At 42.8% G+C, this 14,838-nt stretch overlaps 1 protein-coding gene across 1 annotated transcript in view; it reads left to right on the forward strand.

Annotated features, from left to right (window-relative positions):
- Window positions 1–2,115: 2,115 nt before the first annotated feature.
- The window catches only part of LOC148501809 (ovostatin-like), an 86,503-nt gene continuing 73,780 nt past the window's right edge, over window positions 2,116–14,838 (forward strand). The window contains exon 1 of the mRNA XM_088449990.1: window positions 2,116–2,233. Coding sequence (XP_088306116.1) covers window positions 2,163–2,233 — 71 coding nt within the window. The 5' untranslated portion in view covers window positions 2,116–2,162. The remainder of the gene's footprint in view (window positions 2,234–14,838) is intronic.

The following is a 14,838-nucleotide window of genomic DNA, read 5'->3' on the forward strand; positions in this document are numbered from 1 at the left end:
GCGGCCGAAAATAGTTTTTTTCGCTATATAGCGAATGCCTGCTATTTTGAGTGACAGAAGGAGGCGTATGTGGGTGGTAACAGGGGAAGGTGCTTGAAAACGGGGGTGTGGAATTAGATCGCAGGCGTGCTTAAAGGTCAAAACAGGCATTTTAAGGGAGTGCATAATTAATACAGCAGCGTCATTGACCACGTCACTTGTTTTTTTTTTACCCCGAACTGATCGCAAAATAGCGGTTGAAAAATGCAGCCACAAGAATAGCGAGCAGTTCATACACTGTTCGATGTGCTCGATTAATCCAATAAATAGCGGACATGACGTAGGATGCGAGCGGCCAGGGGGCATATTTTTTAAAATTACAACCGCAAGTTTTGCTCGCTCGTTCAGACTTAGAGGCGTGAACAGACCGCAAGTAGCGAACGGTTCATTTGAATAGCCACCACTTGTTTTAGAACGAACGACCGCAAATAGCGAGCGGCTCTGAATCAGGCCCAATGTCAGCAGTGAACAGAGGCAGGGTAGCTCTGTGAAGTCTAGGCCTGATTCAGAGCCGCTCGTAAGCGGCCGCTCGTTCGCCCGGAGCGATGTTCGCACAACTGTGCATGCATATGGGTCGTAATGCGCATGCGTAAACCAGTCATTGCGGTCGGAAATCGAGCGCTCGCAAAACAGCGAGGGGCTGCTAATTTGATTGACAGAATGTACCGTTTGTGGGTGGTAACAGGGGAAGGTGCTTGAAAACGGGGTAGTGGAGATCCGAACGCAGGCGTGCCTAACGGTAAAAAGGGCGTTTAATGGGAGTGCATAATTAGTAAAGGAGCGTCATCGACCACATCACTTGGTTGTCTTTTAGCCTGAACTGCTCGCAGTGATTGCGGTAGGATAAACCTACCACAAGCACTGCGAGCAGTTCAGATGCCTTTCGATGTACCCGATTAATCAAATAAATACCAGAGATGACGTGTGATGCGAACGGCACAGGGGCGTCTTTACAAAATAGCGAGCGCATTTTTCGTTCGCTCGCTCAGACATAGAGGCGTCAACAAACCGCAATGAGCGAGCGCTCAATTTAAATAGCCGGCCCCTTTTTAGGAACGACCGTCCGCAAATAGCGTCCAGCTCTGAATCAGGCCCTCTGTCTCCTTGTGACTGTATTTATATATATATATATATATATATATATATACAGTATGTGTAAATAAATGTATGTATACACATACATATAAATATCCTCACCAGATCCCACGTTATAAAAATTATGCCCTCCGTTGTGCTAGCCACACCCCCTGTGCAGACCACACCCCCACATCACTGGGCCCACCCCCATATAAATATCCTCACCAGATCCCACGTTATAAAAATTATGCCCTCCGTTGTGCTAGCCACACCCCCTGTGCAGACCACACCCCCACATCACTGGGCCCACCCCCTCAATGGCACAAAACAGGCCCTTCATACTTTTCAGCTCCAGGCCTATGTGGACCTTAATCTGGCACCGCCCCTTGCTCCACTGTTGTAGCAACTTACATCATTTTACAGCAGGGCAATAAGTCATCGTGGCTTTCCATCGATGGTAGAAAACACTAACTATTGCCATCAGACCATCCATAGTAGCTAACCATCGATGGTCGATTGGCACCTATATTGATAACATGAATTTGCTTCTCCACTTACCAAGAAAGAGAAGTGGGAGGGCCGCAAGGGTGGTCTATGCAAGTATGCATAGAATTATCATTTCCACTATAGTGGGTTTTTTTTACTTTTAATAACTGCTGGGTCTATTTACTAAGCCTTGGATGGAGATAATGTTTATGGAGATAAGTACCAACCAATCAGCTCCTAACTGCCATTTTTCAAACACAGCCTGTGACATGGCAGTTAGGAGCTGATTGGCTGGTACTTTATCTCCGTTCACTTTATTTCCATCCGAGACTTAGTAAATAGACGCCTCTGACCCTTTAAACAGCCAGTTAATATAACTGCTGTGTATTAAAGCTACTGGCTTTCCCAGGACTTCCCATCTGTGCACCACTCCCTCTCCTGTCTGCTGTTTGTACTTAGTGAAATGAGGAAACAATGCAAATAGGAGGTAACTCCTGCAGGGTGTCAGCTGTATAAAGTCAGTGCTCAGCAGCTGCAGAGGCTGTCAGGACTCTGCAACCATGGGCCTGAGGAGACTGCTGCTGAGTGTTACTACCCTGCTGTCCCTCATCACTGAGAGCAGCTCAGAGCCGTAAGTCATGGAAGTTCTGTTCTACCCTCAGTGTTCTACATTCTGCTGTGTCCTGTATTCAAGGCTGTGCAGCTTCACATTAACCAGTCTGATTACTCAGCCTGTGTCCTGCCAGGGACACCCATAATATAAAGTGCCCCAGTCCCCACATCCGTAATCAATTTTAATAGACATTTAGGGTTATATTCACTAAGGTGCAAGTTTTAGAAGTGGAGATATTGCCCATAGCAACCAATCACATTCTACTTAACATTTATCTTGCACCTTCTAGAAGAGAATAGCTAGAATCTGGTTGCTATGGGCAACAACTCCACTTCTAAAACCCCACACTTTAGTAAATATACCCCTAACTGTGTGTTAGGTTAATTTAATTGTACTGTACATGGAATCCTGAAAACATGTTCTGTTGGGAGTAGTTTGTTTTAAATATTTTCTGGGAGTTTTTTTATTTTTAATGGCTTATATTACCGATGCTATAACTATATGCTTATTGCATACCTCCCAACATGACCCATTCCAGGAGGGAAAAATGCTCTGTTCAATTCCCCCATACATCAGCAACTGATTGGAGCAAGTCTGCTATTTGCAGATGATTGTGTAGTAAAAAAAAAATAAAAAAAAAAATGCAGATATCAACCAAAGTGATTAGAATTGGTAAATCAGATTGTCCAACATGTTGGGTTTCACAGATCAATTGGGGCTGTAGATTGCTAGTGTATGGAGATGATCTGCAGACTGTTGCTAGTAAAATGATGGACCTTTCAAGATTGGCAGATCTGTGTTTGCTGAAAATGATCTGCAAATCCCTGAAAGATCTGTAATTGTATGGGTGTAGATTGGGAAATCGTAAGATCGTGCAACAAATCTTCAGATTGTTCAATTGTGGTTGTTTTGATTGCTGATGTACAGTATGGGGACTTTTCCTGGTCTTCCCTCTTATTGTATGATTGCTGCCTGTCACCTCTGTTGTACTATTTCACTGATTGGAAAGTTGTTTCAACACAAGTGACAGCAATAGTCCAGTAACCGAGCACAGTCCTCCCTGGAATGGGTCTTAGGGCTCTATTTATTAACATTATTTTGACTAAAGTGAAAAAGGGTGTTTTGTGTTTTCACATTATTTTAGTATCCCCTATAGTTATTACAGGGCAATTGGAGTAGAATTTTACAAATTCTACTCCAACCCCTAAGTATCACTTATTTTTAGTAAAGCAGATCGCATTTCCCATAATTGTAATGGGAAATGTGATCCGACTAGAGTTACTAAAAATAAAATGTGAAAAAATATCGTGGAAAGCCCTATGATAACGCCACCTGGAGGTGGCGTTATTCAGGGTCTCCTCCGGTTACCAAACTCCTGCCCTGCTCTAACTGGGAGAGCAGAGCCGGGAGTTTAAACAGACCGCAAGCTGATTACTGTAAAAAAAAAAAAATTGACTTACCTGACTCCAGGGACCGGTGATCGGGGCTCCGGGTGATATCCTCCCTCCAGTCAGCTGGTCTCCCATAGTGCACTGCTGCCCGGTCATCAGGTGATCGGGTCCTAGTGCAGTATGGGAGATCCCCTGACCGGAGGAATGGAGAACATCACTGGAGGATCGGAACATGCAGGTAAGTGTAATTAAGGGAGGCGGGGGGTCTGCGATTGTGGGGGCCGGGGCTTAGCGCCGGGGGTAGCAGCGGTGACCAGTCGCCGCATGCGCAGGCACTTAATCACTGTATTTTTTGCGAAAATACAGTGATAAGGCTCCGAAGGGGATTTGCAGGGACAGAGCTTTATCGCAAGCTCTGTCCCTGCAAGGGATTTGTAGTAAATCCCTGTGATATTGCCTGAATTCGCAATGCAAATTCAGTCGTTAATATCACACTACAATCTGCATTCAATATGTGGATTGTAGTAAATAGAACCCATAGTGAGGCAGATGTATGAAGCTCTGGGAAGTGATAAATGACAAACTATTCAGCTCCCAACTGTCATTTTTCAAACACAGCCTGTAACATGACAGTTGGGAGCTGATTGGCTGGTCGTTTATCACTCTGAACTTTGTCACTTTCCAGAGCTTCATACATTTGCCCCATTGGGAGGTATGTATGTTAATGGTGCATTCTGATCATGATCTGATAATTATAATAGGGGTCTGATCTTTAGAAATATGGAAGGCTACATTTATACTTTCTTATTCTTTAAATAAAAAAATAATTAAAAAATATCTTCCTGTATTTAAGTTTCAGTAAAATAACCCAGAAAGCTGTAATATGCAAGTTAATATACTCTGTAGGCTGAGCAAGCGATCTTGTGCTATCAAACTGGTTTTGGCGATTATCCTTCATGTACAGGTGTGTGTCTATACAAATATACTGAGGCCCCCAGTCTGCCACAGTAACTAGGTCTGCACATGCCCAGTGGATTGTCACATAAGGTAGCGGTTTTGATATTACCAGAGCACATCCCTGCATAACAGCACTGGAGGCAAGCAAAGTGATGGTCTGGGGGGTGTGTTGGTTACCAGAGGTGGCAGTGCCAATCTCATACATGCAGAATGATGCCCTTGGACTCTGTGGTAGCTGTGGCTAGGGGTTATGTATTGTCCAAGCTCCTCAACACTCCCAGTGATGTCGCTGTACAAGACGGGTCGGGTATTTGTGTGGAAGTCTGCCAACCCCCCCCCCCTGCCCCATTATTTATTTGGTGACTGGGGAAGGCTTGGGTAGTCTGGCTACTACTGATACAGCCCAGCCCAGAACGATCTTTCTATTACTGTACAACATCAGCCTGAGATAGAGAAAGTGTTTTGTGCAGAGAGAATTACTGGCTCGTCTGTTCCTTGATAAATTGCATTAAGCAGCTCTTCCCCATAGCTCAGAGTGGTACTTTACCTGGAGAGTACTATGGTACAGTGGGAAAAAACTGATCTCTCCAGAGAGAACCACTTAATACTATAAACTGGAGGTAATGGCCATGTTCTCAAGAGACTTGGCTCTTCTCCATCTGGTTAACAGACCCCTTGTTCATTCACTTTGTAACTTTCCTTGTACCCTTTATTATACCCAAAATGCCTGAATCTGTGCTCTCTAGTGATCCATACATAGCACACGGCAGATTTACTTTGTAACTTTAACAGAAACAGCTTTGCAAGGCGATATACTTACATGTTTAAATTGGAGACGAGTGGTTTGGTTTTTGAGAGAACTGAACACTCTAGAAATTGGGGGTTCTGAGCCGGGCAGAGTCCCAGTTTGGGATCACATTGGGGTTTCGAACAGATCGGATTCCTGGGTCGGGTCTTCTCGCAATTTGGAACTCATTTAAAGGCCAGATCTCGTATGTTTTGGATTGCATTTGTCCTTCCATCATGATTTCAGGTGCTGTGAGGTGGTCAGCATCGACTGGAAATGAATGGTATTGATGTTAATAATACTAAAGGAGCAAAAACTGGTACATGTTACATTATTCTAGCTGTTGTGTTTTTTTATATTTTTTTATTTTTTTTAAAAACCTCCCAAACCGAGTCTGAACCAAAACACTTGAGGGTGGTTATGGTAAAACCAATACACGGGGGTCCGTGCCAGGGCCGGCAACAGAAATCTCAGGGGCCCAGTACACAGTCTCTGGGGGCCCCACCTTCTCACCACCACTCCCGATCCCCGCACATCCCTCCCCTGCGTGTGTGATATGTGAAGCATGATATGTTAACTGAAAGATATGCCAGCCTTTAAATAAAGTATAAATACACTATGACTTACCTCACTGTCTCTGTCACTGATGATGCAGGCTGTAGATCTTAAAGGGAAATTTTTTTGCTCAAAGCAAAAAAAGAAGAAAAGACGAAATTATGCCTATTCTGGGGCACCCTTTACATAAATACTGAAAATACAAAGATGGTAATAGAACAATGAGTAAATAGAATATCAAACTTAACATATAATGGAGAACCTTAAAAAGAGAGTATTCTACCATCCAGGTAGAATCTACAAAAATACATAAAGAACATACAGAAAAAAACAATTATCTACTCAGGGTAGACTTGGTCAATCTAATAGAGCAATTCATGAAATCAAATGACCACAAATGTGTACAAAATTACGAGTTTATAATGTACTTGATAGAACAACATGCAAGTCAAAAACCACAAGGTTATATAGTAGTCAAAGGTGATCTAATTGATATGAGGATCAGTCATAAAGAGAAATTAGCTTTTTCATATTGAGTAAAATCAAATGAAGGCAATAGGCTGATAACAGATACAGTGCAATACAAACAATTCCGATATAGAATACGTTGTTTCAAAAGCAATTTTTTATCTGGAAATAAAGCATATGGTGAAGATTGTTATAGGCTGTAAAGCAACACCCTAATTTAATTAGTTAGATGATTTTGATGAGTAGGGAGAACACACCACACTCAATTATACACGTGTATATAAACAAAAATCCACAAGGTGAGTCAACAGAATGGTTCAGAGTATAAAAATTAAGGTATAAATGCTGAGCTGTACTTGAATGGATTAGTGATCATCGGTTAGATAGTTTATATGAAAAAATATATGGTCACGTCTAGGGAGACTGAGTGTAAGACCATGTGTATAAGTATTCATGGACAGAATAACACATATGGACCATCGAAGAAAGTCAGGCCTGAGATACAATTGTGCACATTCACTTCTGTTGCCTGTGTACATCAAACGGGATGAGAGTGACTGATACGTTAGTCTCAGGAGAAATATACAGCAATGCTTCTGCTTTCTGGGATGTCAACTATGTCTCTCACCTGTTGTCAAAACATTGCAGGGGTGGTTTCACAGAAGGGAGACCCAGATGAGAGAGCTTGATGGAGGGAAAGAAAAGAGGAGAGAATAAGAAAAATATAGGGATGTGTTATAATAGAAACAATATAAAATAATAATTTGCAGGCAAGATATAATTCAGGGAAATGAATTGCCTATGATACAAAGTGATGGTGTGGTCACATGGGGGAATAATATCCCTTTTCTAAGTGATAAACTGTGTATTATGTAATGAAGGTATGTGACAAGCCCAGGGGATACACCAAAAACCAGGGTGCTCTCCCTGGGAAATAATAAAACAGGGGACTGAATAAAGGCACTAGGTGTGTGGGGAAGGAAGAAAGACCTGGGAGTACAAGATCGCGGCTTCCCTCTAGTCTCCCCCGTCTAAATCTAACGGGATCGGAGGAGGGAGTGCCGCCTGAAGTCCAGAGAGAAAAAGTCGGAGCAGCGCTACCATTCAATGAGGGATTAGTTACAGCTCTCCCCTGTTACCTGACGGCATTGCAGGGAGAGCTACTGGCTGAAAAACTCAGACATGGCAGCCTGATGGAGAGAATAGAAAAGTACCTTAGGCCCATGGTCCAAAATGTTGTTATAAACAGAGCGGGTGTGTAGCGGGTGGCCTGTCGTCTGCAAATGGCAGGAGCAAGGACGCGCATTTCGCCGGGAGGCTTGATCACCTGATCGCTGAATTACCCTCGTGTCTCTTGTCTTTTACATGCTGACGGCCCAATCATAGTAGTTTGCCTTAGAGTGGCTGATGAAACAGCCAATGGTGTGGGCTCCTTATTGGGTCTGCATGAGTAAGTGCTGCTGATGGAGTGTACTATTGGTAGGTCATTAGCATACATAAACAATATGTAAGAACCTGACTGGAACATGACTTGATCAGCGTTTGCATGGAAAACAATGATGGAATTAATAAGATTATAACTCTGGGATCAATAGGTCCGGAAAGTGATTACTATCGAAGATAGTGTCCCCTTATTTGGTCTGCATAAGTAAGTGCTACTGACGGAGAGTGTACTAGTGGTAGGTCATTAGCATAAGTAAATGATATCAAAGAGCATGACTGGAACATGATTGTATCAGCATTTGCAAAGAAAAGAAAATATTATTATGGAAATAGTAAGATTATCACTCTGGGATCAAGAAATCAGGAAAGAGATTACTATTGAAGATAGTTTATCAATGTGATAAGGGTTGAAAGGGAGATGTTTCTAATGGTACAAAAATAAAAATAAATATATTCAAAAGAAATGAGAAATATATGTGGGATGTAGCGGAAATAAGATTAACAAAAAAATAAGATGGTATGGCTGAAGAATGAAGGGTAAGAAAAAATAAAAATAAATGCAGATAAATATAAACAGAGTATGATTACCTCTGGGTCTCACACCCAAGAACCCCAACATTTTATCTCTTACCCAAGGTCCACAAAGATCTGACCAACCCACCTGGCAGACCTATAATGTCAGGGAATGGGGGATTGTTGGAAAAAGCTAGCTGCTTTCTTGACATCCATTTGTGACATCATGTTCTCAGTCTTCCATCATACACCAGAGATACAACTGACGTTCTTAAAAAAAAAAAAAAAAAAAAGTGGTACTTGAGAATACACCTATTCTCGTGAGTCTAGATGTTGAATCCCTATATACATCCATTATTCATGAATTGGGGATTAAAGCCGTCAGATACTACCTCACAATGGAGGGCATGGGAGACTTCCAAAACTTTCTTCTCAAACTCCTGGACTTCATGCTACACCACAACTAATTTTTATTCAATAACCGCTTTCACATCCAGATAAGAGGAACAGCGATGGGGGCAGTGTGTGCACCCACATACATTAACCTCTTTCTAGGATCGTGGGAGAGGGAATAAGTCTTTCATGAGTGCGACACCAATCATGTTATTTCATGGATGCATTACATGGATAACATCCTGTTGATCTGTTATGGCTCACAACAGGAATTGGACACCTTTTGTCATGCCCATGAATAATAATGATATCAATCTAAAATAAACATCCACTAACAGTTTACTTCACAGTAATGGCTACCACTTCCCTCCAACTGTGAAAAACATACCGAAAGGAGAATTTCTCAGACTATGATGCAACTGTTCGGGTGAAGACTTGTTTGAGACCCAGAGTAAGGACCTAACCTTGAGACTACAAGAACGAGGGTACAGTAAGCGTTCGGTTAAAAAAGCCAGAATTGAAGTCTTCAAAACCAACAGAGTCCCTCATTATTAGTGATAAAGCCAAAAAAGATAAAACTAACACCATTAGATTTATTGGAGATTTCTGCAGCAACTGGAAAGAGGCGAGAGATATTGTGCAGAAATATTGGCACATTCTGCTATCAGATGACGATCTGGCTAGGAACCTGGATGAGAAGGTTAATATGAGTTGGCAAAGGGCACCTAATTTAAAAGATCAGCTTCATCAGCCACTCTAAGGCAAACTACTACGATTGGGCCGTCTGCATGGAAAAGACAGGAGACCCGAGGGTAATTCAGCGATTAGGTGATCAAGCCTCCCGGCAAAACACGCGTCCTTGCTCTTGCTATTTGCAGACTACAGGCCACCCGCTACACACCCGATCTGTTTATAACAACATTTTGGACCACGGACGGACCTAAGGTACTTTTCTATTCTCCATCAGGCTGCCATGTCTGAGTTTTTCAGCCAGTAGCTCCCCCCTGCAATGCCTTCAGGTAACAGGGGAGAGCTGTAGCTAATTCCTCATTGAATGGTAGCGCTGCTCTGACTTCTTCTCCCTGGACTTAAGGCGGCACTCCCTCCTCCAATCCCCTGTTAGATTTAGACGGGGGAGACTAGAGGGAACCCGCGGTCTTGTACTCCCAGGTCTTTCTTCCTTCCCCACACACCTAGTGCCTTATTGAGTCCCCTGTTTTGATATTATTTCCCAGTGAGAGCACCCTTGTTTTCGGTGTATCCCCTGGGCTTGTCATATATCTTCATTACATAGTACACAGTTTATCACTTATAAATTGATATTATTCCCCATGTGACCACACCATTACTTTGTATCATAAGCAATTAATTTCCCTGAATTATATCTTGCCTACAAATCATTATTTTATATTGTTTCTATTATAACACATCCCTATATTTTTCTCATCCTCTCCTTCTCTTTTTTCTTTCCCCCCATCAAGCTCTCTCATCTGGTTCTCCCTTCTGTGAACCCCCCCCCCCCCCCTGCAATGTTTTGACAACAGGGGAGAGACATAGTTGACATTCCAGAAAGCAGAAGCATTGCTGGATATTTCTCCTGAGACTAATGTATCAGTCACTCTCTCATCCCCTGTTTGATGTACACAGGCAACAGAAGTGAATGTGCACAATTGTATCTCAGGCCTGACTTTCTTCGATGGTCCATATGTGTTATTCTGTCCATGAATACTTATACACATGGTCTTACACTCAGTCTCCCTAGACATGACCATATATTTTTTCATATAAACTATCTAACTGATGACCACTAATCCATCCGAGTACAGCTCAGCATTTATACCTTAATTATTATACTCTGAACCATTCTGTTGACTCACCTTGTGGATTTTTATTATATATTCGTGTAAAATTGAGTGTGGTGTGTTCTCCCTACTCATCAAAATCGTCTAATTAGGGTGTTGCTTTACAGCCTATAACAATCTTCGCCATATGCTTTATTTCCAGATATAAAATACATTGTTTCAAAAGCAATTTTATTATCGAAATTGTTTGTTTTGCACTATATCTGTTATCTGTGATCAGCCTATTGACTTCATTTGATTTTATTTAATATGAAAAAGCAAATTTGTCTTTGACTGATCCTCATATCAGTTAGATCACCTTTGACTACTATAAAACCCTGTGGTTTTTGACTTGCATGTTGTTCTATCATGTACATTATGAATTCGTGATTTTGTACACATTTGTGGTCATTTATTTGATTTCATGAATTGCTCTATTAGATTGACCACGTCTACCCCGAGTAGATATAATTGTTCTTTTTCCTGTATGTCCTTTATGTATTTTTGTAGATTCTACCTGGATGTAGCATACTCTCTTTTTAAGGTTCTCCATTATGTTAAGTTTGATATTCTATTTACTCATTGTTCTATTACCATCTTTGTATTTTCAGTATTTATGTAAAGGGTGCCCCAGAATAGGCATAATTTGTCTTTTCTTCATTTTTTGCTTTGAGCAAAAAAAATACCCCTTTATGTGTACAGCACAAATCCTATGGGTGCACCACCAACCAAGAGTTATCCAGGATTTCCCCAGTGATAAACCTTTACGTTGGTTCTTTAATCTAATAACTAGTTTATTTCCTTATTAGATTCACTACTAGTGTGGACTTACTCCTCCTACTACTCAGGCTGTAGATCTTGTCTGCAGTCTTTTGTAAGGTCTTCGTGATGACAGTGCTGTCAGGGGTAAGGGGGATGGTGTCTGCAGCCAACCATCCTCAGCCCTCATCACCTTCCTCAAGTTTAGCCTCTCATCCCTATCCTCAGCCCAAAAACCTCCCATCACCTTCCTCTGCCCCAGCCCTTAACAACAGGTTTTTTTTTTTTTTTTGCCCCGATCTCCTTTATTCTCTCCCCAGCCCCCTTCCTCTGCCCCAGCCCTTATCTGCTTCCCCTTCACATTCTTCTTTCCCCAGCACCTATTGTCTTCCTTTGCCACTATGCCTCTACTTAGTTACTGGAACCAAGGGCCTGATTCAGAGCCGCTCGTAAGCGGCCACTCGTTCGCTCCGAGCAATGTTCGCACAACTGCGCATGCGTATGGCTCGTAATACGCATGCGCGAACCAGTCAGTGCGGTCGGAATTCAGTGCTCGCAAAATAGCGAATGCCTGCTAATTTGAGTGACAGAATGAGGCGTTTGTGGGTGGTAACAGGGGAAGGTGCTTGGAAATGGGGAGTGGAGATCCGAACGCAGGCGTGCCAAACTGTCAAAACGGGCGTTTTAAGGGTGTGCATAATTAACAAAGCAGTGTCATCGACCACGTCACTTGGTTGTTTCTTAGCCTGAACTGTTCGCATGATTGCGGTAGGAAAATCCAACCACAAGCACTGCGAGCAGTTCCGATGCCTTTCGATGTACTCGATTAATGAAATAAATAGCGGAGATGACATAGGATGCGAGCGGCCAAGGGGCGTTTTTATCAAAATAGCGGCCGCAGGTTTAGTTTGCTCGTTCAGGCTTAGAGGCGTCAACAGACCGCAAAGAGCGAGCGCTCAATTTAAATAGCCGGCCCCTTTTTCTGGACGAGCGAGCGCAAATGGCGTCTGGCTCTGAATCAGGCCCCAAGTCTCCTCACCAGTGCAGTGTGTGGCAGCTGGCCAATCAGGCAGGGAAGATGTGCGGCGACGTGGCCTATGATGTCACGCTGCCGTGTTGCTCACTTAAAGATCATGCCCGGGCCGCAGCTGAGCCACCTGGAAGAGCCCAGCATTGCCCGGGCTAGGCTACAAGGGAGGCGGAGCTGGGCTGCGGCTCTGGGTTTCCGGTGGCCTTATTGGGCCCGCCCTGTCCTCTGGGGCCCCCCTACCCTGTCATTGGGCCTGGTCCACGCAAATCTCTAGTTAAAATGCACAAAAGTTACAAGGGGAATACAATGTATCTAATCAACAATGTAAGAAGAGCATGTGCAAGAAGATGTAGAAAACGTGGAACATTAGTGTACATTGTGTGTATTTGTACTTGTTGCTGATCTGTGTAATCTTTGTATATTCTGTTAATAGTGAGGATATTTTAGTAGTCGTTACTGCTACTATCACCTGTCCCTGCCCAATCTTCTTTCTGTGTTCCCTTCCTTCCCGAATCTCCACCCAATGTTCCAGTTTTTCAGGTTGTCTTGCTGTTAATGATGGGGTGTGAATTCCCCAGTTCAGTATAGAATACAATACAATACACACTTTATTGTCGTCAACAACAAAACAGACATGTTGAATTGTCAACTAAATGTTAATTACAAACATTGCAGCATATAAAACAAATCAGCAAATAATCCCTTAATACTCAGGTCAGTGCATTTTGACAGTTTAACAGACGGACAGCTACTGGGAAAAATCTGTTACATAACCGCTTCATACGCGTACGCACACTCCTAAAGCGAACATTTGATGGTAACCTTTCAAAAACCATGTAGTTGGGATGACTAGGATCAGCTAAGATACTTCTAGTCCGCTTTAGTACTCTATTCTAATAGAGAACTTGAATTTTAGCCAATTTTACACCTATTATTTTACTTGCGGTCTTTACCACATGTTCAAGACCACCCCGATCAGCAACAGAGCAATTTCCAAACCATGTTATAATCCCATAAGTCAGGAGTCTCTCTATTATACAATAAAAACTTAGGAGCGTCTCCGTACTCAGACAAGCTGCCTTTAGCCTTCGTAGAAAAAAAAAGCCGTTGCTGCGCCTTTTTAATTGCAAAAGAACAGTTTAAAGACCAGGTCAGATCCTTTGAGATATGAATTCCCAAAAATGTAAAGGAATCCACCTCCTCAATGACCATATAGTCTAAAATTACTGGCAATTTAGGTCCACAATCCACCCTCCTAAAATCAAATACAATTTCCTTAGTTTTTGCGATATTTAGGATTAAACAATTATCCTTACACCCACAATAACAAGATCATCTGCAAACTTAACAGACTGTGAAGCTGACAGTCATGAGTGAATAAGGAGTATAACACAGGGTTGCCTACCTTTAACATTCTCTTCCCGGGATAAGCCCGGGTAAGAAATGCTGCAGGGGACCGACGGGGGCGGGGCTTGACGATTCGCGTCATTAAGCCCCGCCCCCTCACGGTAAAATTGCCGCGATTGGGCACAATTTACATAGGGGGCGGGGCCAAATGCTGTGATTCATGCAGAATCACAGCTTAAGCCCCGCCCCCTTCACGGAGACCCGCGATTGCCGCGGGTATTCTCCTAATTCTGCCCACTTCACTAGGAAGTGGGCAGAATGCGGGAGAAATGCCTACCCTTCCGGGGGTGCGGGGGGTTACCCGAAAAATCGGGAGCCTCCCGCGAAAACCGGGAGGGTAGGCATGTATGGTATAACAGTGGGCTCAGAACGCACCCCTTGGGGGGGCACTAGTTTTCAACAACCATTCCCCAGAAACCTACCCCCCTAACTTAACCACTTGTGGCCTGTTCAAAACCCAATTGCACGTATGCCCATTTAAACCGAACTGAAAAAGATTTGAAACCAGACGCTGGGACAATAGTATTAAAAGCAGAACTAAAATCAACAAACAATTTTAATATAAGCCCACTTTTGCTCTCAGTGGGTCTGCACCATATGCAAAACTGCATCATCTGTGGAATGATTTACCCTATAAGCAAATTGACAAGGGTCAAATTTGGCAGCAAAGTGAGATTTAATGTTTCAGCATCAGACTCTCAAAACATTTCATAACAATGGAAGTTAGAGCAATCGGGCGATAGTCGTTCAAACATTTAGGCATACCTTGTTTTTGGAACAGGTACAATAGTTGTTACTTTAAAACATTTGGGAACATGGCAATACGCAAGCGACACATTAAATATTAACTTGAAAATCTCCGATAACTCATTACAACATTCTCTTAAAAACCCTCCCTTGAATACCATCCGGGCCTGCAGCTTTACCCGGGGATACACCACGCAAACACTCCCGAACTGATAGTTCGTCTAACACTAGAGCTAACACCTCTGGTTTAATATCCAGGACCATGATATCAGACACATTCCCATTTTCAAACCTAGAAAAAAATATATTCAGTTTTTCCACCAAGGCACGAT

Source organism: Taudactylus pleione, unplaced genomic scaffold (assembly GCF_031769625.1).
Source record: "Taudactylus pleione unplaced genomic scaffold, aTauple2 ptg000502l, whole genome shotgun sequence".
Lineage (NCBI taxonomy): Eukaryota > Metazoa > Chordata > Amphibia > Anura > Myobatrachidae > Taudactylus > Taudactylus pleione.